The 24679-nt window shown below is 40.8% G+C and overlaps 1 protein-coding gene across 3 annotated transcripts in view; it reads right to left on the reverse strand.

Annotated features, from left to right (window-relative positions):
* Window positions 1-24679, reverse strand: part of KAT6B (lysine acetyltransferase 6B) — a 290388-nt gene that overhangs the window by 44783 nt on the left and 220926 nt on the right. For all 3 annotated transcript variants that reach the window (XM_053692145.1, XM_053692144.1, XM_053692146.1), the window contains 4 exons: window positions 14106-14221; window positions 12985-13126; window positions 12650-12811; window positions 5584-5677 (listed from right to left, as the gene is read on the reverse strand). In XM_053692145.1, coding sequence (XP_053548120.1) covers window positions 5584-5677; window positions 12650-12811; window positions 12985-13126; window positions 14106-14221 — 514 coding nt within the window. The remainder of the gene's footprint in view (window positions 1-5583; window positions 5678-12649; window positions 12812-12984; window positions 13127-14105; window positions 14222-24679) is intronic.

A 24679-nucleotide genomic window follows, 5' to 3' on the forward strand; every position in this document is an offset into this window, starting at 1 on the left:
ATTTGTATCATTGCTCTAAAAGGGCTTAAATGTAATGTACATAAAAAGTGCAAAAAGAAAATTATCTTTGTTAACACTATGCAAGCAGTAGTGCAATAATAAAATCATCTGCTTTTAACCCATGTAAAGGGGTTAAATACACACTTAAAGTCATCTCTAGAGCAGTAGTGCACTACAGGGAGTTAACTAAACACAATTGGTGAGCCAATGACAAGAGGCATATAAGTGCCTAACCACCAATCACCAGGTAGCTCTCACTATTGCATTGATGCCGATTATCTATATATGCTTTTAGACAAGCATGATCACCAAGAGAATGAAGCACATTTGATAATGGAAGCAAATTAAAAAGTCTCTTAAAATTGAATGCTCTATCTGAAACATGCATGTATAATTTTGAGGTTTTTGCCCCTTTAAATAGAAGTAAGTTACTTATTACATCTTTGTAATAACTGGGCTATTTTTTTTGTTTTTATCCAATGTTTATTGAAATATATCAATTGTACAAGTCATTAAACATCCATTAATACAAAGTGTATATATAAATGGATCCATATTTTTATAAGTTAAATAACATTAAAGGAGCAGTAAACACAGTAGATTTGCATAATAAACAAATGCAATATAACAAGACAATACAATAGCACTTAGTCTGAACTTCACATGAGTAGTAGATTTTTTTCTAGCAAATTTCAAAGTTATGTGTATTTCCACTCCCCCTGTACCATGTGATAGCAATCAGCCAATCACAAGTGCATATATGTATAGTTTGTGAATTCTTGCACATGCTCAGTAGGAGCTGGTTACTCAAAAAGTGTAAATCTAAAAGAATGTGCACATTTTTTTTAATGGAAGTAAATTGGAAAGTTTTTTAAAATTACTGCTCTATCTGAATCATGAAAATTTAATTTGACCTTGGTGTCCCTTTAAATAGAAATATTAGAAGTCTCTAAACATTGTTTAAGGGATATGAAAGCCAATTTTTTTTTCTTTCATGATTCAGAGCATGCAATTTTAAGCAGCATTATAATTTACTCCTATTATCAATTTTTCTTCGATCTTGTGGTATCTTTATTTGAAAAGGCAGCAATGTAAGCTTAAGAGCCAGTCCATTTTTGGTTCAGAACCTGGGTAGCGCTTCATGACTGGTGTTCACATTGTAATTTTGTCACAATGTGCTCATTGCATTACTTTCCTCTCTGGCAGTTAAAGGGTTTTTATACGCAATACAAGTTTGTCACACTGCAAGATTATGCCCATTGCATTGTGGTTCTCTCTGGCAGCTAAAGGGTTATTATACACAACAGTTGTATGGGAATGCTCAGATGACTAACAGTTTGGTGCTCAAGATCAGAGGTGCTAGGAACAGAAAAGACAAGTAAACTGGACATTAAACATTAAATACATTTCATGCACTTCCCTCTAAACATGGATGCTGCCATTTTGGAACCTAAGTTACACATCGGCACTGGAATGTAGTGAAAGACAAATTTCAACATGGCAGCACCTATAACTAGAGGGAGGAAAGGAATAACCATAATACCATGCTTATAAAATGTATTTAATGTCACTTTAAAATTGCATGCTCTAATTTTATTATGAAGGCTTCATTTTATGTTCAGGTTCCTTTAAAGGGGCATTCTGATGCAACAGTTAGATGGACTGATTCATTATCGCATGTAATTTTTGCATAGGTAACTATGTATATCTTTTGCCAAAAGGTCTCTCAGGGCGCCACCATGTTGGAGTTTAAGTACTCTCACACCCTGTGACAGAGGTGATGCACATTTATCAGTGAAACTGCTGTCGTCTTAATAAGCCGTATCATGCACTTCAGTTTAGACTGCACAATACAGAATGTATGTTTTCACATTGGCTGCATTACTCTTTATTATCCCTGAGGTTTTTTTTATTTGTATAAAACTTTTAAACATAAAAAAACTGCAAGATTGTAAAAGTTCCACTTTCTGTTGTGCATCTGTTGTGCAAGCTAGCTCAAAGCGCAAGGTCAAACACCCGGTAAGATTACGGCTATGTGAAAGAACAAGATGCAGCAACACGTGCGTTCCAAGATGGTGGCTCAGTATAAAGAAGAAGAGCTTCTTTAAAGAGATATGTGGGTACTGTAGTAAAACGAATAACGTGATGAGATGTAACCATGCTGCTGTAGTTGTACCTGCAGGTTAATGTCTTCTTAAAGCCCTTTTTAGAGTTTGAAAACCTGTTAAAATGCACTGAGATAAGAGGCAGCCGACTGTACCTTTATCGCTCCCTGTTCTCAATAAAGCAAAGGAAATGTAAACCACACTACAAATTTAGGTTGTCCCCTTTAAGAATTAGGGGTGCCAAAATAATGATTTGGGTTGCTTAGCAACCACCAGCACTACCTTAAAACTGCCGCTGTCAGTGTGTGCTTGTGCTTTGATCTTATGATTATCAGTTATATACCATCTTATGATTATCAGTTATATACCACATCATAAGCTCTATGTCAAACAAACAAATACATGCAAAGATTTCAGATATACGCTCATGAAGCCCTGTCAAATATACACATATTGTCTTCACAAAAACAGTGTGAAAACTATGAACATGCCAGCGATCAGGCAGTTAAGTTCAGCAGAAGCTGTGTTAAAACCTCAGGGAACGGTTACAAGTAAGAGGGTGAGAGAGGGATGTCTGACCTCACACAGCGCAGATCTAATTCCTAGCCATGTACCGTGTCTCACAACACTACAATGTCACTGAAGGGGTTAACACAACAGTGGTGATGTACGCTTTTTAAATCATTCAAGTATTCTGCCAGCAGCGGGATGCCGAGTGATTTGAAACACTTGGTAATTCATTATCAATCACCCAGTAACGACTACATGTGATGCAAAGGGTAATATGAAAGCATTAGTGAAGGAGCTGAAGAAACTAATCATCTATTAATTCTAAGTGATTTACAAACCATGGCTAACCTGTGCTTTTTTTTTCTTATTGTTTACCCCAAATGGCTGTTAAGGATTTAAAAAAAAATAAAAGAATCAAGTTTCTCAAAAAAGATGAATATGAATCTTTGTATTTCATTAAACTCAGTGAATGTTACTTTATAAACTCATTACAAACTGGTCTCAGCAGAGGAGATAAGGACAATTGCCTAAAATCCCCGAAAACAAGTTGCAACATGATGGAACCCATTATTTTATTCTCAAGCTAATTATTGAATCCATGATCATTATATTCAGCATTTATTTAGTGTTTTATGTCATTTTAAAATCTTTGGACACTTCTCTGTGTTGTCTCGGCCGAACAGTCATCTTTGCATAATATTTTTTAAATATCAAAGGCATATTAACATTCAAGCATTCTACAATAGCAAATGGTATGGGCATGGATAAAATAATAATAATTTTTTTTATGTTAAAGGGGCATTAACAAAAAGCAAGAAAAAAAAAGGCCAGCTTTAGTCTTTGTTATATTAGATTGGCACCTCTAAAAGACCACCAGGTAAGGATTAGAGTGCGCAATTAGCTAGCGATTTGTAGATGCCCTCTTGTACTCTAAGCTGATTGACAAGCAGAGCCTACCAACCAATCAGTGCCCTGGTAAGTTCCTTTACTGGCTTCTAAGCCTGCTTTTTTGCAACCAACTTCAAGAATGAACAAATACACAAATTAGAAATAAAAAATAAATATTATGCTCATTACACACAAACATATATAAAATGACTGTCTATTGTATGTTATACAGTTGCAAGAAAACATTTGTGAACCCTTTGGATGTCAGCACTGATTACTCCAAAAATTTGGTCTGATCTTCATCTAAGTCACAATTATAGACAAACACAATCTGACTTAACTAATGACACACAAACAGTTGTACTTTTCAAATACATTTTTATTGAAGACACTTGAGTACTCCCAGTGCAGAGTGGAAAAAGCAAGTGAAGCCTTTAATTAAAGGGGCATGAAACCCTATTTTTTTCTTTCATGATTCAGAGAGAGAATACAATTTTAAACAACTTTCTAATTTACTTCTATTATCTAATCTGTTTTTCTCTCTTGGTATCATTTGTTGAAGTAGCAGCAATGCACTAATGGTTTCTAACTGAACTCATGGGTGAGCCAATCACAATAGATATATATATATGCAGCTACCAATCAACAACTAGAATCTAGAGTCTCTGCTGCTCCTAAGCTCTCCTAGATAAAGCTTTCAGCAAAGGATAACACAATAAGGAAGCAAATTAAATAATAGAAGTAAATTGGAAAGTTGTTAAAAATTGTATGATCTGTCTGAATCATGAAAGAAAAATTTCATGTCCCTTTAAGGTTCTTGTAGATAGTCCTTAAGCAGCAACAATGTCCACCAAGCACTTCCTGTAGCTGCTTATAAGACTTGCAGAACATTGAGGATGAATATTAGACTGTTCCTTTCTACAAATCTGGTTTGGTTCATCAGTATTTCTGGGTTTTCTTGATTGCACAGGCCTCTTCAGGTCATGACATAGGATCTCAATAGAGTTAAGGTCAGGACAAAACACAAATCTCCTTCAGCCATTCTTCAGTTGATTTACTTGAATGCTTTGAGTCATTATCTTGTTACATAACCCAACCTCTTTTAAGCTTGATGTAATTGACTGCTGCACAGACATTCTCCTGTAAAATGTCTTGATACACTTTTGAATTTTCTCAATGATTGCTAGGCCTCCAGTCCCCCAAGCCAGTAAAAGCAGCGCCGATCCACAATGCTCCCCTCTATCATGCTATACAGTTGGGATGAGTTTTGGTGTTGGTGTGCATTTTTGCAAAAAAGTTAAACTTTTGTCTCATCTGTCCATAGCATTTTCCCAGGAGCATTATGGAACATGCAGGTGGTCTTGGGCAAATTTGAGACGTGCCACAATGTTTTGTTTTTTATATATTACAGAAGTGATTTCCTTTGTGATGTCTTTCCATGAACACCATAATTGTTCAGTGTTTTTCTGATAGTGGACACATGAATGACTTTCCCAGTTTGTAGAGTTTTTTGGAGGTCTGTTTGCTGCTACATTAGGTTCCCTCTCAACACCAAAGGGTTCACAAACTTTTTTTTTTTTTTTTTTTTTTAACTGTACATAAATAGATCAGCATTGTCCAACCTATGCAATGGACACAATGCAGGTGCCAGTACTGGCCGTCTCTGAATCATACAGATATTTTATATTGGTACTATATAAGCACTAAAATACTTTTACTGGCTTTATAAATATATATTTTTCTCATACTTAAGCTGATGGATCTCTTTGTAGTAGTTCTGTAGGCCATATTTAATTTCAAGCCAACAGACTGCATGTCTATGGCAATGTTGTGCACAGAAGCAGTTTACTATAAGCAGAAAGACCTCTGAAGTATCTAGTGTTACCATGAGAGAAGATGCTAAATGTTCTGATAAACAGTAATGCAGTTTATAGGCTCCTTAGAATACTCTGGGTGATCCATAAAAATATGGACACCCACCTCCATAAATAGAAGAATACTCAATAAATACCCCACTGGTAGTTACACTTTAGTGCTTTGCTCTTGCAAATAAATTGATAGTCACTATGGTGAGACTTACTAAAGTCGATCAGAAACCTTCCGAAGCCCTGCCGCTGATACTGAGGCAAGATCATGATGCACGACACATTATACTTCTGCTGGCAAAGCTTTTCCTAGATGGCAGGGCATAAACAAAGAGACAACCGTTAAGAATCACAAAAAGTAGACTAGAGAGTAATCTAAAAAAATCAAATATGTACATGTGTAAGGAAAGGGTGAGGACATGCATATACTGGAATAATACAGATATTTATTATTTTATATCAAATACACTAATAGTAAGACTAGGTTGGATTGCTCTTAATTGGACTGTGAATTAATCTTTCATGAGTCAGATAGAACATGCAATTTTAAACAACTTTCCAATTTATTTTTATTATCAAATTTGCTTAATTCTCTTAGTATCCTTTAATGAAGGAGCAGAAATTAACTACTGGGAGCTAGCTCAGCACATCGGTAAGCCAACGACAATATGTGCAGTCACCAATCAGGAGCTAGTTCCCAGCTCCTGAGCCTACATTGGTATGCTTTCCAACAAAGGATACAAAGAGAACAAACGAAATTAGATAAAATAAGTAAAGTAGAAAGTTGTTCGAAAGTGTATGCTCTATCTGAATCATGGAAGAAAACATTTGGGATTCTTTTCCCTTTAAAGGACCAGTCAACACTGTAGATTTGCATAATCAACAAATGCATGATAACAGAATTTATGTTTACCTGATAAATTACTTTCTCCAACGGTGTGTCCGGTCCACGGCGTCATCCTTACTTGTGGGATATTCTCTTCCCCAACAGGAAATGGCAAAGAGCCCAGCAAAGCTGGTCACATGATCCCTCCTAGGCTCCGCCTACCCCAGTCATTCGACCGACGTTAAGGAGGAATATTTGCATAGGAGAAACCATATGATACCGTGGTGACTGTAGTTAAAGAAAATAAATTATCAGACCTGATTAAAAAACCAGGGCGGGCCGTGGACCGGACACACCGTTGGAGAAAGTAATTTATCAGGTAAACATAAATTCTGTTTTCTCCAACATAGGTGTGTCCGGTCCACGGCGTCATCCTTACTTGTGGGAACCAATACCAAAGCTTTAGGACACGGATGATGGGAGGGAGCAAATCAGGTCACCTAGATGGAAGGCACCACGGCTTGCAAAACCTTTCTCCCAAAAATAGCCTCAGAAGAAGCAAAAGTATCAAACTTGTAAAATTTGGTAAAAGTGTGCAGTGAAGACCAAGTCGCTGCCCTACATATCTGATCAACAGAAGCCTCGTTCTTGAAGGCCCATGTGGAAGCCACAGCCCTAGTGGAATGAGCTGTGATTCTTTCGGGAGGCTGCCGTCCGGCAGTCTCGTAAGCCAATCTGATGATGCTTTTAATCCAAAAAGAGAGAGAGGTAGAAGTTGCTTTTTGACCTCTCCTTTTACCTGAATAAACAACAAACAAGGAAGATGTTTGTCTAAAATCCTTTGTAGCATCTAAATAGAATTTTAGAGCGCGAACAACATCCAAATTGTGCAACAAACGTTCCTTCTTTGAAACTGGTTTCGGACACAGAGAAGGTACGATAATCTCCTGGTTAATGTTCTTGTTAGAAACAACTTTTGGAAGAAAACCAGGTTTAGTACGTAAAACCACCTTATCTGCATGGAACACCAGATAAGGAGGAGAACACTGCAGAGCAGATAATTCTGAAACTCTTCTAGCAGAAGAAATTGCAACCAAAAACAAAACTTTCCAAGATAATAACTTAATATCAACGGAATGCAAGGGTTCAAACGGAACCCCCTGAAGAACTGAAAGAACTAAGTTGAGACTCCAAGGAGGAGTCAAAGGTTTGTAAACAGGCTTGATTCTAACCAGAGCCTGAACAAAGGCTTGAACATCTGGCACAGCTGCCAGCTTTTTGTGAAGCAACACAGACAAGGCAGAAATCTGTCCCTTCAAGGAACTTGCAGATAATCCTTTTTCCAATCCTTCTTGAAGGAAGGATAGAATTTTAGGAATCTTAACCTTGTCCCAAGGGAATCCTTTAGATTCACACCAACAGATATATTTTTTCCAAATTTTGTGGTAAATTTTTCTAGTTACAGGCTTTCTGGCCTGAACAAGAGTATCAATAACAGAATCTGAGAACCCTCGCTTCGATAAAATCAAGCGTTCAATCTCCAAGCAGTCAGCTGGAGTGAGACCAGATTCGGATGTTCGAACGGACCTTGAACAAGAAGGTCTCGTCTCAAAGGTAGCTTCCATGGTGGAGCCGATGACATATTCACCAGATCTGCATACCAAGTCCTGCGTGGCCACGCAGGAGCTATCAAGATCACCGACGCCCTCTCCTGATTGATCCTGGCTACCAGCCTGGGGATGAGAGGAAACGGCGGGAATACATAAGCTAGTTTGAAGGTCCAAGGTGCTACTAGTGCATCTACTAGAGTCGCCTTGGGATCCCTGGATCTGGACCCGTAGCAAGGAACTTTGAAGTTCTGACGAGAGGCCATCAGATCCATGTCTGGAATGCCCCACAGTTGAGTGATTTGGGCAAAGATTTCCGGATGGAGTTCCCACTCCCCCGGATGCAATGTCTGACGACTCAGAAAATCCGCTTCCCAATTTTCCACTCCTGGGATGTGGATTGCAGACAGGTGGCAGGAGTGAGTCTCCGCCCATTGAATGATTTTGGTCACTTCTTCCATCGCCAGGGAACTCCTTGTTCCCCCCTGATGGTTGATGTACGCAACAGTCGTCATGTTGTCTGATTGAAACCGTATGAACTTGGCCCTCGCTAGCTGAGGCCAAGCCTTGAGAGCATTGAATATCGCTCTCAGTTCCAGAATATTTATCGGTAGAAGAGATTCTTCCCGAGACCAAAGACCCTGAGCTTTCAGGGATCCCCAGACCGCGCCCCAGCCCACCAGACTGGCGTCGGTCGTGACAATGACCCACTCTGGTCTGCGGAAGGTCATCCCTTGTGACAGGTTGTCCAGGGACAGCCACCAACGGAGTGAGTCTCTGGTCCTCTGATTTACTTGTATCTTCGGAGACAAGTCTGTATAGTCCCCATTCCACTGACTGAGCATGCACAGTTGTAATGGTCTTAGATGAATGCGCGCAAAAGGAACTATGTCCATTGCCGCTACCATCAACCCGATCACTTCCATGCACTGCGCTATGGAAGGAAGAGGAACGGAATGAAGTATCCGACAAGAGTCTAGAAGTTTGTTTTTCTGGCCTCTGTCAGAAAAATCCTCATTTCTAAGGAGTCTATTATTGTTCCCAAGAAGGGAACCCTTGTTGACGGAGATAGAGAACTCTTTTCCACGTTCACTTTCCATCCGTGAGATCTGAGAAAGGCCAGGACGATGTCCGTGTGAGCCTTTGCTTGAGGAAGGGACGACGCTTGAATCAGAATGTCGTCCAAATAAGGTACTACAGCAATGCCCCTTGGTCTTAGCCCCGCTAGAAGGGACCCTAGTACCTTTGTGAAAATCCTTGGAGCAGTGGCTAATCCGAAAGGAAGCGCCACGAACTGGTAATGCTTGTCCAGGAATGCGAACCTTAGGAACCGATGATGTTCCTTGTGGATAGGAATATGTAGATACGCATCCTTTAAATCCACCGTGGTCATGAATTGACCTTCCTGGATGGAAGGAAGAATTGTTCGAATGGTTTCCATTTTGAACGATGGAACCTTGAGAAACTTGTTTAAGATCTTGAGATCTAAGATTGGTCTGAACGTTCCCTCTTTTTTGGGAACTATGAACAGATTGGAGTAGAACCCCATCCCCTTGTTCTCCTAATGGAACAGGATGAATCACTCCCATTTTTAACAGGTCTTCTACACAATGTAAGAATGCCTGTCTTTTTATGTGGTCTGAAGACAACTGAGACCTGTGGAACCTCCCCCTTGGGGGAAGCCCCTTGAATTCCAGAAGATAACCTTGGGAGACTATTTCTAGTGCCCAAGGATCCAGAACATCTCTTGCCCAAGCCTGAGCGAAGAGAGAGAGTCTGCCCCCCACCAGATCCGGTCCCGGATCGGGGGCCAACATTTCATGCTGTCCTGGTAGCAGTGGCAGGTTTCTTGGCCTGCTTTCCCTTGTTCCAGCCTTGCATTGGTCTCCAAGCTTGCTTGGCTTGAGAAGTATTACCCTCTTGCTTAGAGGACATAGCACTTTGGGCTGGTCCGTTTCTACGAAAGGGACGAAAATTAGGTTTATTTTTGGCCTTGAAAGGCCAATCCTGAGGAAGGGCGTGGCCCTTACCCCCAGTGATATCAGAAATAATCTCTTTCAAGTCAGGGCCAAACAGCGTTTTCCCCTTGAAAGGAATGTTAAGTAGTTTGTTCTTGGAAGACGCATCAGCTGACCAAGATTTCAACCAAAGCGCTCTGCGCGCCACAATAGCAAACCCAGAATTCTTAGCCGCTAACCTAGCCAATTGCAAAGTGGCGTCTAGGGTGAAAGAATTAGCCAATTTGAGAGCACTGATTCTGTCCATAATCTCCTCATAAGGAGGAGAATCACTATCGACCGCCTTTACCAGCTCATCGAACCAGAAACACGCGGCTGTAGCGACAGGGACAATGCATGAAATTGGTTGTAGAAGGTAACCCTGCTGAACAAACATTTTTTTAAGTAAACCTTCTAATTTTTTATCCATAGGATCTTTGAAAGCACAACTATCTTCTATGGGTATAGTGGTGCGTTTGTTTAAAGTGGAAACCGCTCCCTCGACCTTGGGGACAGTCTGCCATAAGTCCTTTCTGGGGTCGACCATAGGAAACAATCTTTTAAATATGGGGGGAGGGACGAAAGGTATACCGGGCCTTTCAATTGTCACAATCATCCAGAGTGGATAATACCTCCTTAAGCAGAGCGCGGAGATGTTCCAACTTAAATTTAAATGTAATCACATCAGGTTCAGCTTGTTGAGAAATTTTCCCTGAATCTGAAATTTCTCCCTCAGACAAAACCTCCCTGGCCCCATCAGACTGGTGTAGGGGCCTTTCAGAACCATTATCATCAGCGTCGTCATGCTCTACAGTATCTAAAACAGAGCAGTCGCGCTTACGCTGATAAGTGGGCATTTTGGCTAAAATGTTTTTGATAGAATTATCCATTACAGCCGTTAATTGTTGCATAGTAAGGAGTATTGGCGCGCTAGATGTACTAGGGGCCTCCTGAGTGGGCAAGACTCGTGTAGACGAAGGAGGGAATGATGCAGTACCATGCTTACTCCCCTCACTTGAGGAATCATCTTGGGCATCATTGTCATTGTCACATAAATCACATTTATTTAAATGAGAAGGAACTCTGGCTTCCCCACATTCAGAACACAGTCTATCTGGTAGTTCAGACATGTTAAACAGGCATAAACTTGATAACAAAGTACAAAAAACGTTTTAAAATAAAACCGTTACTGTCACTTTAAATTTTAAACTGAACACACTTTATTACTGCAATTGCGAAAAAATATGAAGGAATTGTTCAAAATTCACCAAAATTTCACCACAGTGTCTTAAAGCCTTAAAGGTATTGCACACCAAATTTGGAAGCTTTAACCCTTAAAATAACGGAACCGGAGCCGTTTTTAACTTTAACCCCTTTACAGTCCCTGGTATCTGCTTTGCTGAGACCCAACCAAGCCCAAAGGGGAATACAATACCAAATGACGCCTTCAGAAAGTCTTTTCTATGTATCAGAGCTCCTCACACATGCGACTGCATGCCATGCTTCTCAAAAACAAGTGCGCAACACCGGCGCGAAAATGAGGCTCTGCCTATGATTTGGGAAAGCCCCTAAAGAATAAGGTGTCTAAAACAGTGCCTGCCGATATAATCTTATCAAAATACCCAGATTAAATGATTCCTCAAGGCTAAATATGTGTAATATATGAATCGATTTAGCCCAGAAAAAGTCTACAGTCTTAATAAGCCCTTATGAAGCCCTTATTTACTATCTTAATAAACATGGCTTACCGGATCCCATAGGGAAAATGACAGCTTCCAGCATTACATCGTCTTGTTAGAATGTGTCATACCTCAAGCAGCAAGAGACTGCTCACTGTTCCCCCAACTGAAGTTAATTCCTCTCAACAGTCCTGTGTGGAACAGCCATGGATTTTAGTAACGGTTGCTAAAATCATTTTCCTCATACAAACAGAAATCTTCATCTCTTTTCTGTTTCAGAGTAAATAGTACATACCAGCACTATTTTAAAATAAACTCTTGATTGAATAATAAAAACTACAGTTAAACACTAAAAAACTCTAAGCCATCTCCGTGGAGATGTTGCCTGTACAACGGCAAAGAGAATGACTGGGGTAGGCGGAGCCTAGGAGGGATCATGTGACCAGCTTTGCTGGGCTCTTTGCCATTTCCTGTTGGGGAAGAGAATATCCCACAAGTAAGGATGACGCCGTGGACCGGACACACCTATGTTGGAGAAAAGAAGACAATGCAATAGCACTTAGTCTGAACTTCAAATGAGTAGTAGATCTTTATTAAATAATTTGCAAAGTTATATCTATTTCCACTCCCCCTGTATCATGTGACAGCTATCAGCCAATCACAAATGCATATACGTATAGTCTGTGAATTCTTGCACATGCTCAGTAGGAGCTGGTGACTCAAAAAGTGTAAATATAAAAAGACTGTGCACATTTTGTTAATGGAAGTAAAATGGCAAAGTTGTTTAAAATTGCATGCTCTATATGAATCATGAAGTTTAATTTTGACTTGAGTGTCCCTTTAAAGGTAGGCTCAAAAGCAGCAATGCACTACTGGGGGATAGCTGAACACATCGGGTAAGCCAATAATATGAGGCGTATATGTACAGCCACCAATCACCAGCAACTCCCTGTAGTGGATTGCTGTTCCTGAGCCTAACTAGGTACGCTCTTCAACAAAGGATACAAAGAGAACTAAACAAATTTGGAAAAGGGAAAAAAAAAAAAGTTGTTTCAAATTATTTTACTGTCCCTTTAAAGTAAAACACTAGCCATACTGGATCATGCATGGCAACATGGATTAATAAAAGGTGTGGTGTTCTGTGCTGAAAATGTAAGTTTCCCTATAAATACCTTGGAAAAATACCCAACCAGGTGACAGCCCTTGTTGTCATTCTTGGTGAGGACATAGAACAGGAACGGTTCCACATCATAATACAGCGTCTTGTGGTCTAAGAAGAGCTTGGCCAGTAAACACAGGTTTTGGCAAAAGATTTTGCTGATGTTTCCATCCACCTGATAAAGGAGCAGCAAAAGTCATTCAATCAGTAAATTCTATATTCAACAGACATTTTGGTTAGAACATAGCTACTTTATGTATATTCACAAAGTAACTACTATACTTGTTCAGTTACTCTAGGGAACATCTGTTATATCCCAGCACAGACGATTTACAAGTATTTACGTACCTCAAACACAGAGAGATCATCCTTGCGGTAGATTTCATTGGCAGGAGGGTGGAACCAACCACATTTCTTTAAGTGGCGCAGAAGAATGGTCTTACTCTTCATGTATTTCAGACAGAACTCACACAGGTAAAGCTTTGGTAACCTGAGACAAATATAGCAAATAAACATATGGGAAACCCGCTAATGCTATATGGTAAATAGAGGGAACAATATCCTAGTTCTATAAAAGAATTTATTTTACCATCATCATCCACACCAAAAATATAAACCCCGCTTTAGATATATTTTGATTAAGGTTATTAGTACCTAGCTCAACAATATTAATAATATATCTAGATATTTTTACATATAGTTGAAAAAAATGCATTTCTAATATGGATTTTATAGTTGTACAAAATGTTTTTTTTCTCTAAATATTTTCATTTTGTACATTTTAAAATTATTTGTGAAGTACAGTAAATGTTATCCCAACTAATATTTTACCTACTTAAAAGGAGCGGGGTGTCCCTTTAACCTGATTACATTTTACCTGCTGGGATGTATTAAATTGTTTACAAATAGCTCTTTTCTTTTAATACTGTTATTTGAAATAGCCGTTGCCTGTTGAAACTGCCATCTCTGTTAAAAATGTCAATACTGTAGTAGTGGATATATAAACACTACATAAATAAAAGGCAGCAGTAGAAATCAACCTCTAAATAGGGGTTGAGAAATAGGGTTCAGACCATTTCAAAGGGTGTTTCTGCAGCAACTCTGAACACAAGTTCTCATCAGCTTCTTGCCTTTACATCTCCACTACATCTAGCAAAAATGTTTTGTGAAAATGTACATTTCCAGAATTCGTTACTGTCAAGTCCATTTTCACTTTCTGTCCTTCAGCATGTGGCAATGGCTGGAGATTTGTCAAACCTTCAATGAACGTTAAGGAATTTAAGGATAGGAAAAGGACTAGACAAAATGGGTAATTCACAACTGCACTCTTTCATAAACAGAATATAGCTGATATAAGACAAAATAAAACCTTCTTAAGAATGAAAAACAATCCTTAGTATTTAAGGTATGAATAATTTGTATTGTGGAATAAGTCTTATATCAAACAGAGATGTTCAACGTGTCCTCACCTTGCATATTCCTGTGGGTAAGGCGAGGAATACCATGTCTGGATTTCATACTTCCCAAACTCGATGACTGCAGGGTAGCGTCCAACATTATCTGTAACGTTTGTGCATCCTATTTTCTGTCATTCAAAAAAACAAAAACAACAACGATGATTGTAATCTATTAAAGGTGGTAGGGTAAAGCGCTAAACTGATCCTACTAAGCCTAACTAAATTAACTACCTCCTCCCTAGATAGTAGAATATCAAATAAATAGAACAATAGGTATAGTAGGCGCTTAAATCTGCAGGAAATATATATATATATATATATATATATATATATATATATAAACCTTTATATCTGTAAAACACTACTAAAGTGATGATAGCAAGGTATAAATAATAACAATTGTTTATTTAAAATACAATCCTCAAAAACACATCCACTAAAACAATAGCTAAAATACCATTCACACTTCCATATATACTTCACTATTCCAATCGTATATGTTTAGGCAAATAAATATGAGCCTAATAGACTCTGAAAACTTAAACCTAAAAAGTATCCCAATAATGTCCAATGCTTGGAATTTTTAGAAAACAGTTCCCATTACATGTGCCTGTTCAATTCGGCAGTTAATTTATATCTTTCAGGGATCCCTGAGAATTATTCCTTGATAATTAAAGCTAGTTATTCAGAAAAACATAATTTATGCTTACCTGATAAATTCCTTTCTTCTGTTGTGTGATCAGTCCACGGGTCATCATTACTTCTGGGATATTATCTGCTCCCCTACAGGAAGTGCAAGAGGATTCACCCAGCAGAGTTGCTATATAGCTCCTCCCCTCTACGTCACCTCCAGTCATTCGACCAAAGACCAACGAGAAAGGAGAAGCCAAGGGTGTAGTGGTGACTGGAGTATAATTTAAAAAATATTTACCTGCCTTAAAAAACAGGGCGGGCCGTGGACTGATCACACAACAGAAGAAAGGAATTTATCAGGTAAGCATAAATTATGTTTTCTTCTGTTATGTGTGATCAGTCCACGGGTCATCATTACTTCTGGGATACCAATACCAAAGCAAAAGTACACGGATGACGGGAGGGATAGGTAGGCCCATTATACAGAAGGAACCACTGCCTGAAGAACCTTTCTCCCAAAAATAGCCTCCGAAGAAGCAAAAGTGTCAAATTTGAAAAATTTGGAAAAAGTATGAAGCGAAGACCAAGTTGCAGCCTTGCAAATCTGTTCAACAGAGGCCTCATTCTTAAAGGCCCAAGTGGAAGCCACAGCTCTAGTAGAATGAGCTGTAATTCTTTCAGGAGGCTGCTGTCCAGCAGTCTCATAGGCTAAACGAATTATGCTACGAAGCCAGAAGGAGAGAGAGGTAGCCGAAGCCTTATGACCTCTCCTCTGACCAGAGTACACGACAAACAGGGAAGACGTTTGTCGAAAATCCTTAGTTGCCTGCAAGTAGAACTTGAGGGCACGAACTACATCCAGATTGTGTAGAAGACGTTCCTTCTTTGAAGAAGGATTTGGACACAAGGATGGAACAAGAATCTCTTGATTGATATTCCTGTTAGTGACTACCTTAGGTAAGAACCCAGGTTTAGTACGCAGAACTACCTTGTCTGAGTGAAAGATCAGATAAGGAGAATCACAATGTAAGGCTGATAACTCAGAGACTCTTCGAGCCGAGGAAATAGCCATTAAAAACAGAACTTTCCAAGATAACAATTTTATATCAATGGAATGAAGGGGTTCAAACGGAACACCCTGTAAAACGTTAAGAACTAAGTTTAAACTCCATGGCGGAGCAACAGTTTTAAACACAGGCTTGATCCTAGCTAAAGCCTGACAAAATGCCTGGACGTCTGGATTTTCTGACAGACGCTTGTGTAACAAGATGGACAGAGCTGAGATCTGTCCCTTTAATGAGCTAGCCGATAAACCCTTTTCTAAACCTTCTTGTAGAAAGGACAATATCCTAGGAATCCTAACCTTACTCCAGGAGTAATCTTTGGATTCACACCAGTATAGGTATTTACGCCATATCTTATGGTAAATCTTTCTGGTAACAGGCTTCCTAGCCTGTATCAGGCTATCAATAACCGACTCAGAAAAACCACGTTTTGATAAAATCAAGCGTTCAATTTCCAAGCAGTCAGCTTCAGAGAAGTTAGATTTTGATGTTTGAATGGACCCTGTATCAGAAGGTCCTGTCTTAGAGGTAGAGACCAAGGCGGACAGGATGACATGTCCACTAGATCTGCATACCAAGTCCTGCGTGGCCATGCAGGTGCTATTAGAATCACTGATGCTCTCTCCTGTTTGATTTTGGCAATCAATCGAGGAAGCAGCGGGAAGGGTGGAAACACATAAGCCATCCCGAAGTTCCAAGGTGCTGTCAAAGCATCTATCAGAACCGCTCCCGGATCCCTGGATCTGGATCCGTAGCGAGGAAGTTTGGCGTTCTGGCGAGACGCCATGAGATCTATCTCTGGTTTGCCCCAACGTCGAAGTATTTGGGCAAAGACCTCCGGATGAAGTTCCCACTCCCCCGGATGAAAAGTCTGGCGACTCAAGAAATCCGCCTCCCAGTTCTCCACTCCCGGGATGTGGATTGCTGACAGGTGGCAAGAGTGAGACTCTGCCCAGCGAATTATCTTTGATACTTCCATCATTGCTAGGGAGCTTCTTGTCCCTCCTTGATGGTTGATGTACGCTACAGTCGTGATGTTGTCCGACTGAAACCTGATGAAACCCCGAGTTTTTAACTGGGGCCAAGTCAGAAGGGCATTGAGAACTGCTCTCAATTCCAGAATGTTTATTGGTAGGAGACTTTCCTCCTGACTCCATTGTCCCTGAGCCTTCAGAGAATTCCAGACAGCGCCCCAACCTAATAGGCTGGCGTCTGTTGTTACAATTGTCCAGTCCGGCCTGCTGAATGGCATCCCCCTGGACAGATGTGGCCGAGAAAGCCACCATAGAAGAGAGTTTCTGGTCTCTTGATCCAGATTCAGAGTAGGGGACAAGTCTGAGTAATCCCCATTCCACTGACTTAGCATGCACAATTGCAGCGGTCTGAGATGTAGACGTGCAAAGGGAACTATGTCCATTGCTGCTACCATTAAGCCGATCACCTCCATGCATTGAGCTACTGACGGGAGTTGAATGGAATGAAGGACACGGCATGCATTTAGAAGCTTTGTTAATCTGTCTTCTGTCAGATAAATCTTCATTTCCACAGAATCTATAAGAGTCCCTAAGAATGGAACTCTTGTGAGAGGAAAAAGAGAACTCTTCTTTTCGTTCACTTTCCATCCATGCGACCTTAGAAATGCCAGAACTAACTCTGTATGAGACTTGGCAGTTTGAAAGCTTGAAGCTTGTATCAGAATGTCGTCTAGGTACGGAGCTACCGAAATTCCTCGCGGTCTTAGTACCGCCAGAAGGGCACCCAGAACCTTTGTGAAGATTCTTGGAGCCGTAGCCAATCCGAATGGAAGAGCTACAAACTGGTAATGCCTGTCTAAGAAGGCAAACCTTAGATACCGGTAATGATCTTTGTGAATCGGTATGTGAAGGTAAGCATCCTTTAAATCCACTGTGGTCATGTACTGACCCTTTTGGATCATGGGTAAGATTGTCCGAATAGTTTCCATTTTGAACGATGGAACTCTTAGGAATTTGTTTAGGATCTTTAAATCCAAGATTGGCCTGAAAGTTCCCTCTTTTTTGGGAACCACAAACAGGTTTGAGTAAAACCCTTGTCCTTGTTCCGACCGCGGAACCGGATGGATCACTCCCATTAATAACAGATCTTGTACACAGCGTAGAAACGCTTCTTTCTTTATCTGGTTTGTTGACAACCTTGACAGATGAAATCTCCCTCTTGGGGGAGAGAATTTGAAGTCTAGAAGGTATCCCTGAGATATGATCTCTAGCGCCCAGGGATCCTGAACATCTCTTGCCCAAGCCTGGGCGAAGAGAGAGAGTCTGCCCCCCACTAGATCCGGTCCCGGATCGGGGGCCCTCGGTTCATGCTGTCTTTGGGGCAGCAGCAGGTTTCCTGGCCTGCTTGCCCTTGTTCCAGGACTGGTTAGGTTTCCAGCCTTGTCTGTAACGAGCAACAGCTCCTTCCTGTTTTGGTGCAGTGGAAGTTGGTGCTGCTCCTGCTTTGAAATTCCGAAAGGGACGAAAATTAGACTGTCTAGCCTTAGCTTTGGCTTTGTCTTGAGGCAGGGCGTGACCCTTACCTCCTGTAATGTCAGCGATAATTTCTTTCAAACCGGGCCCAAATAAAGTTTGCCCCTTGAAAGGTATATTAAGTAATTTGGACTTAGAAGTTACATCAGCTGACCAGGATTTTAGCCACAGCGCCCTACGTGCCTGAATGGCGAATCCTGAGTTCTTAGCCGTAAGTTTGGTTAAATGTACTACGGCCTCCGAAATGAATGAATTAGCTAGTTTAAGGACTCTAAGCCTGTCCGTAATGTCGTCCAGCGTAGCTGAACTAAGGTTCTCTTCCAGAGACTCAATCCAAAATGCTGCCGCAGCCGTAATCGGCGCGATGCATGCAAGGGGTTGTAATATAAAACCTTGTTGAACAAACATTTTCTTAAGGTAACCCTCTAATTTCTTATCCATAGGATCTGAAAAAGCACAGCTATCCTCCACCGGGATAGTGGTGCGCTTAGCTAAAGTAGAAACTGCTCCCTCCACCCTAGGGACCGTTTGCCATAAGTCTCGTGTGGTGGCGTCTATTGGAAACATCTTTCTAAATATCGGAGGGGGTGAGAACGGCACACCGGGTCTATCCCACTCCTTAGTAACAATTTCAGTTAATCTCTTAGGTATAGGAAAAACGTCAGTACTCGCCGGTACCGCAAAGTATTTATCCAACCTACACAATTTCTCTGGTATTGCAACAGTGTTACAATCATTAAGAGCCGCTAAGACCTCCCCTAGTAATACACGGAGGTTTTCCAATTTAAATTTAAAATTTGAAATATCTGAATCCAATCTGCTTGGATCAGAACCGTCACCCACAGAATGAAGCTCTCCGTCCTCATGCTCTGCAAGCTGTGACGCAGTATCAGACATGGCCCTAGAATTATCAGCGCACTCTGTTCTCACCCCAGAGTGATCACGCTTGCCTCTTAGTTCTGGTAATTTAGCCAAAACTTCAGTCATAACAGTAGCCATATCTTGTAATGTTATCTGTAATGGCTGCCCAGATGTACTAGGCGCCATAATATCACGCACCTCCCGGGCGGGAGATGCAGGTACTGACACGTGAGGCGAGTTAGTCGGCATAACTCTCCCCTCGCTGTTAGGTGAAATTTGTTCAATTTGTACAGATTGGCTTTTATTTAAAGTAGCATCAATACAGTTAGTACATAAATTTCTATTGGGCTCCACCTTGGCATTGGAACAAATGACACAGGTATCTTCCTCTGAATCAGACATGTTTAACACACTAGCAATAAACATGCAACTTGGTTACAATCTTATTTAACAAAAAACGTATTGTGCCTCAAAGAAGCACTAAACGATTAAATGACAGTTGAAATAATGAACTGAAAAAAACAGTTAAAGCATCAATCTTAAAAAACAACACAACTTTTAGCAAAGGTTTGTTCCCATTAGCAAAGTAACACTAATTAAATTTGCAACGTTTTAAATCACAGTCATTATATAAGTCTCACAGCTCTGCTGAGAGAATCTACCTCCCTTCAAAGAAGTTTGAAGACCCCTGAGTTCTGTTAGAGATGAACCGGATCATGCAGAAAATACAAGAGTAACTGACTGGAAATTTTTGATGCGTAGCAAAGAGCGCCAAAAACGGCCCCTCCCCCTCATACACAGCAGTGAGAGAGAAACGAAACTGTCATAATTAAAACCAGCAACCGCCAAGTGGAAAATTAATGCCCAAATATTTATTCACTCAGTACCTCAGAAATGCAAACGATTCTACATTCCAGCAAAAACGTTTAACATGAAAAATACCAATTAAAAGGTTTAATGTACTTTTACAGAGTAATTCCGGTGAAATACCATCCCCAGAATACTGAAGTGTAGAGTATACATACATGTCATTATAACGGTATGGCAGGATTTTCTCATCAATTCCATTCAGAAAATAAAAACTGCTACATACCTCAATGCAGATTCAACTGCCCGCTGTCCCCTGATCTGAAGCTTTTACCTCCCTCAGATGGCCGAGAAACAGCAATATGATCTTAACTACTCCGGCTAAAATCATAATAAAAACTCTGGTAGATTCTTCTTCAAACTCTGCCAGAGAGGTAATAACACGCTCCGGTGCTATTGTAAAATAACAAACTTTTGATTGAAGTTATAAAAACTAAGTATAATCACCATAGTCCTCTCACACCTCCTATCTAGTCTTTGGGTGCAAGAGAATGACTGGGGGTGACGTAGAGGGGAGGAGCTATATAGCAACTCTGCTGGGTGAATCCTCTTGCACTTCCTGTAGGGGAGCAGATAATATCCCAGAAGTAATGATGACCCGTGGACTGATCACACATAACAGAAGAAAGATTTAATTCCCCAAAGACAATATTGTGCCTCCGGCTGTCAGCGTTCTCACCTGACCTTCGAGACCAGCTGTGATATAGAGAGGCTCTCTCACCTTCTCTCTTGTTGCCGTGTCAGCTATTGTAAAAAGTCTCCAACATTAGGTGAAGCGGTGAGGCTTTCTTACCTCCTCTGCGTCTCCTTGTCGGCTCTCTCACCTGACTCGACACTGCAGCTTCTCCTCTGATCTCGGCTTTCGAACTCCGTCGATGACGTCACCCGGTTTCCGGATCCCAAGGTGACTTACTTGCGCAAGTATTTTAACGGATACGTCCAGATGGTCCTCTGCTCTTAAGTACACCAGGTACACAGAGTTCAACAGTCTTCCTTGTCAGGATTCTATTACAAATAGTTTAGCGAGTAATTTCCAACAGCAGGATAGTCCTCTACGCGTTTCAACCCCTTTACAGGGTCTTGATACGCAGAGGAGGTAAGAAAGCCTCACCTCTTCACCTAATGTTGGAGACTTTTTACAATAGCTGACACGGCAACAAGAGAGAAGGTGAGAGAGCCTCTCTATATCACAGCGGGTCTCGAAGGTCAGGTGAGAACGCTGACAGCCGGAGGCACAATATTGTCTTTGGGGAATTAAATCTTTTCTGAATAATCAGCTTTAATTATCAAGGAATAATTATCAGGGATCCCTAAAAGATATAAATTAACTGCCGAATTGAACAGGCACATGTAATGGGAACTGTTTTCTAAAAATTCCAAACAATGATTGTACACAGGCATACACCATCTGAGAGTAAAATAAGATTTGAAGAAGAGCTGTTTAATCTCTTTTTGTAGCTCTACTTCGGTAATCATTCATTTAATTGTCTTACGCTGTCCCTATATCTGCATATTCTGTACTGTAAGGCACAATGAAAATACAGACAAACTTTATCCCAAATTGTACATAGTAACAGAGCCTGCTAAGAACATCTAACAATCCATCATGCTACTACCACTGGCTTTGTGATAACTTTCCCAAATTAGATTCTAGGGAGCTCTAGGGACATAAAACGTCATTAAAAATGTTCTAATGCAAGGATCAGATCGGGACCCATTATTGGGACGCAACACCATGTTTACTGGGTTACAAACTGTACGTGTGCTGCATGAGAGTGTGCGTGGGCGCGAGTGTGCGCCTGCTGTATGAGAGTGCGCGCCCGCTGTATGAGAGTGTGCGCGCGCCTGCAGTATGAGAGTGTGCGCGCCCCTGCAGTATGAGAGTGTGCGCGCCCCTGCAGTATGAGAGTGTGCGCGCCCCTGCAGTATGAGAGTGTGCGCGCCCCTGCTGTATGAGAGCGCGCGCCCGCTGTATGAGAGTGCGCGCGCGCCTGCAGTATGAGAGTGCGCGCGCCCCTGCTGTATGAGAGTGTGCGCGCTCCTGCTGTATGAGAGTGTGCGCGCCCCTGCTGTATGAGAGTGTGCGCGCCCCTGCTGTATGAGAGTGCGCGCCCGCTGTATGAGAGTGCGCGCGCGCCTGCTGTATGAGAGTGTGCGCGCCCCTGCTGTATGAGAGTGTGCGCACACGCTGTATGAGAGTGCGTGTGTGTTGTACGTGTGTGTGTGTTGTTAGAGTGTGTTGTGTGTGTATATCTTATTACCTTTTACAACACTTTCACGTTTGACAATAATCCGGAATAATATGCACACATTTTAGTCACTCTGCAGCTATCTTGCTGTATACTACTACAGGGGTTTTCAGACCAAACATAAAAATAGGGTGACAAGGGTATGTGGTATCATTGCACTGGGTCTTGGGGAAGGAAGTTATTACAGCACTTTTAGAACACTATTGCTTGCCTATACATATGTGTTTCACTCCAGCAAATTGATTAAAGGCATATGAAACCCAAGAAATATATTTTGTGATTCAGAAGGGAAAAAAAAAACAAGTTTGCAATTGACATCTATTATAAAATGTTCTTCGTTCCCATGGTATTCTGTATTGAACAGATACCTAGGTAGTTGTCTGGAGCACTAAATGACAGGAAATAATGCTGCCATCTAGTGCTTTTGCAAATGGATAACATTCTTGCACCCATATAGTGCTCTAGGCACATGCATGCTCCTGAGCTTACCACCCTGCTTTTTTTTATTAAGAAAATTTAAAAGAAATAAACCAGAAAGTTGTAAAAAAAAATTGCATGTTGTATCTGAAATACATTTTTTGGGTTTCATGTCCATTTAAATGCATGGTTTCATTTAGCAGAGAGGGGTTGAAGAGATAACTTATAATGGGGTTAAACTTGTAGTAGCCAACAAACATTTATTTGTTCAATAATAAAAAAAACATAATTTATGCTTACCTGATAAATTCCTTTCTTCTGTTGTGTGATCAGTCCACGGGTCATCATTACTTCTGGGATATTATCTGCTCCCCTACAGGAAGTGCAAGAGGATTCACCCAGCAGAGTTGCTATATAGCTCCTCCCCTCTACGTCACCTCCAGTCATTCGACCAAAGACCAACGAGAAAGGAGAAGCCAAGGGTGTAGTGGTGACTGGAGTATAATTTAAAAAATATTTACCTGCCTTAAAAAACAGGGCGGGCCGTGGACTGATCACACAACAGAAGAAAGGAATTTATCAGGTAAGCATAAATTATGTTTTCTTCTGTTATGTGTGATCAGTCCACGGGTCATCATTACTTCTGGGATACCAATACCAAAGCAAAAGTACACGGATGACGGGAGGGATAGGCAGGCTCATTATACAGAAGGAACCACTGCCTGAAGAACCTTTCTCCCAAAAATAGCCTCCGAAGAAGCAAAAGTGTCAAATTTGTAAAATTTGGAAAAAGTATGAAGCGAAGACCAAGTTGCAGCCTTGCAAATCTGTTCAACAGAGGCCTCATTCTTAAAGGCCCAAGTGGAAGCCACAGCTCTAGTAGAATGAGCTGTAATTCTTTCAGGAGGCTGCTGTCCAGCAGTCTCATAGGCTAAACGAATTATGCTACGAAGCCAGAAGGAGAGAGAGGTAGCCGAAGCCTTATGACCTCTCCTCTGACCAGAGTACACGACAAACAGGGAAGACGTTTGTCGAAAATCCTTAGTTGCCTGCAAGTAGAACTTGAGGGCACGAACTACATCCAGATTGTGTAGAAGACGTTCCTTCTTTGAAGAAGGATTTGGACACAAGGATGGAACAACAATCTCTTGATTGATATTCCTGTTAGTGACTACCTTAGGTAAGAACCCAGGTTTAGTACGCAGAACTACCTTGTCTGAGTGAAAGATCAGATAAGGAGAATCACAATGTAAGGCTGATAACTCAGAGACTCTTCGAGCCGAGGAAATAGCCATTAAAAACAGAACTTTCCAAGATAACAATTTTATATCAATGGAATGAAGGGGTTCAAACGGAACACCCTGTAAAACGTTAAGAACTAAGTTTAAACTCCATGGCGGAGCAACAGTTTGAAATCACAGTCACTATATAAGTCTCACAGCTCTGCTGAGAGAATCTACCTCCCTTCAAAGAAGTTTGAAGACCCCTGAGTTCTGTTAGAGATGAACCGGATCATGCAGAAATACAAGAGTAACTGACTGGAAATTTTTGATGCGTAGCAAAGAGCGCCAAAAACGGCCCCTCCCCCTCATACACAGCAGTGAGAGAGAAACGAAACTGTCATAAAAACAAGCAACCGCCAAGTGGAAAAATAATGCCCAAATATTTATTCACTCAGTACCTCAGAAATGCAAACGATTCTACATTCCAGCAAAAACGTTTAACATGAAAATACCAATTAAAAGGTTTAATGTACTTTTACAGAGTAATTCCGGTGAAATACCATCCCCAGAATACTGAAGTGTAGAGTATACATACATGTCATTATAACGGTATGGCAGGATTTTCTCATCAATTCCATTCAGAAAATAAAAACTGCTACATACCTCAATGCAGATTCAACTGCCCGCTGTCCCCTGATCTGAAGCTTTTACCTCCCTCAGATGGCCGAGAAACAGCAATATGATCTTAACTACTCTGGCTAAAAT

Source organism: Bombina bombina, chromosome 9 (genome assembly GCF_027579735.1).
Source record: "Bombina bombina isolate aBomBom1 chromosome 9, aBomBom1.pri, whole genome shotgun sequence".
Lineage (NCBI taxonomy): Eukaryota > Metazoa > Chordata > Amphibia > Anura > Bombinatoridae > Bombina > Bombina bombina.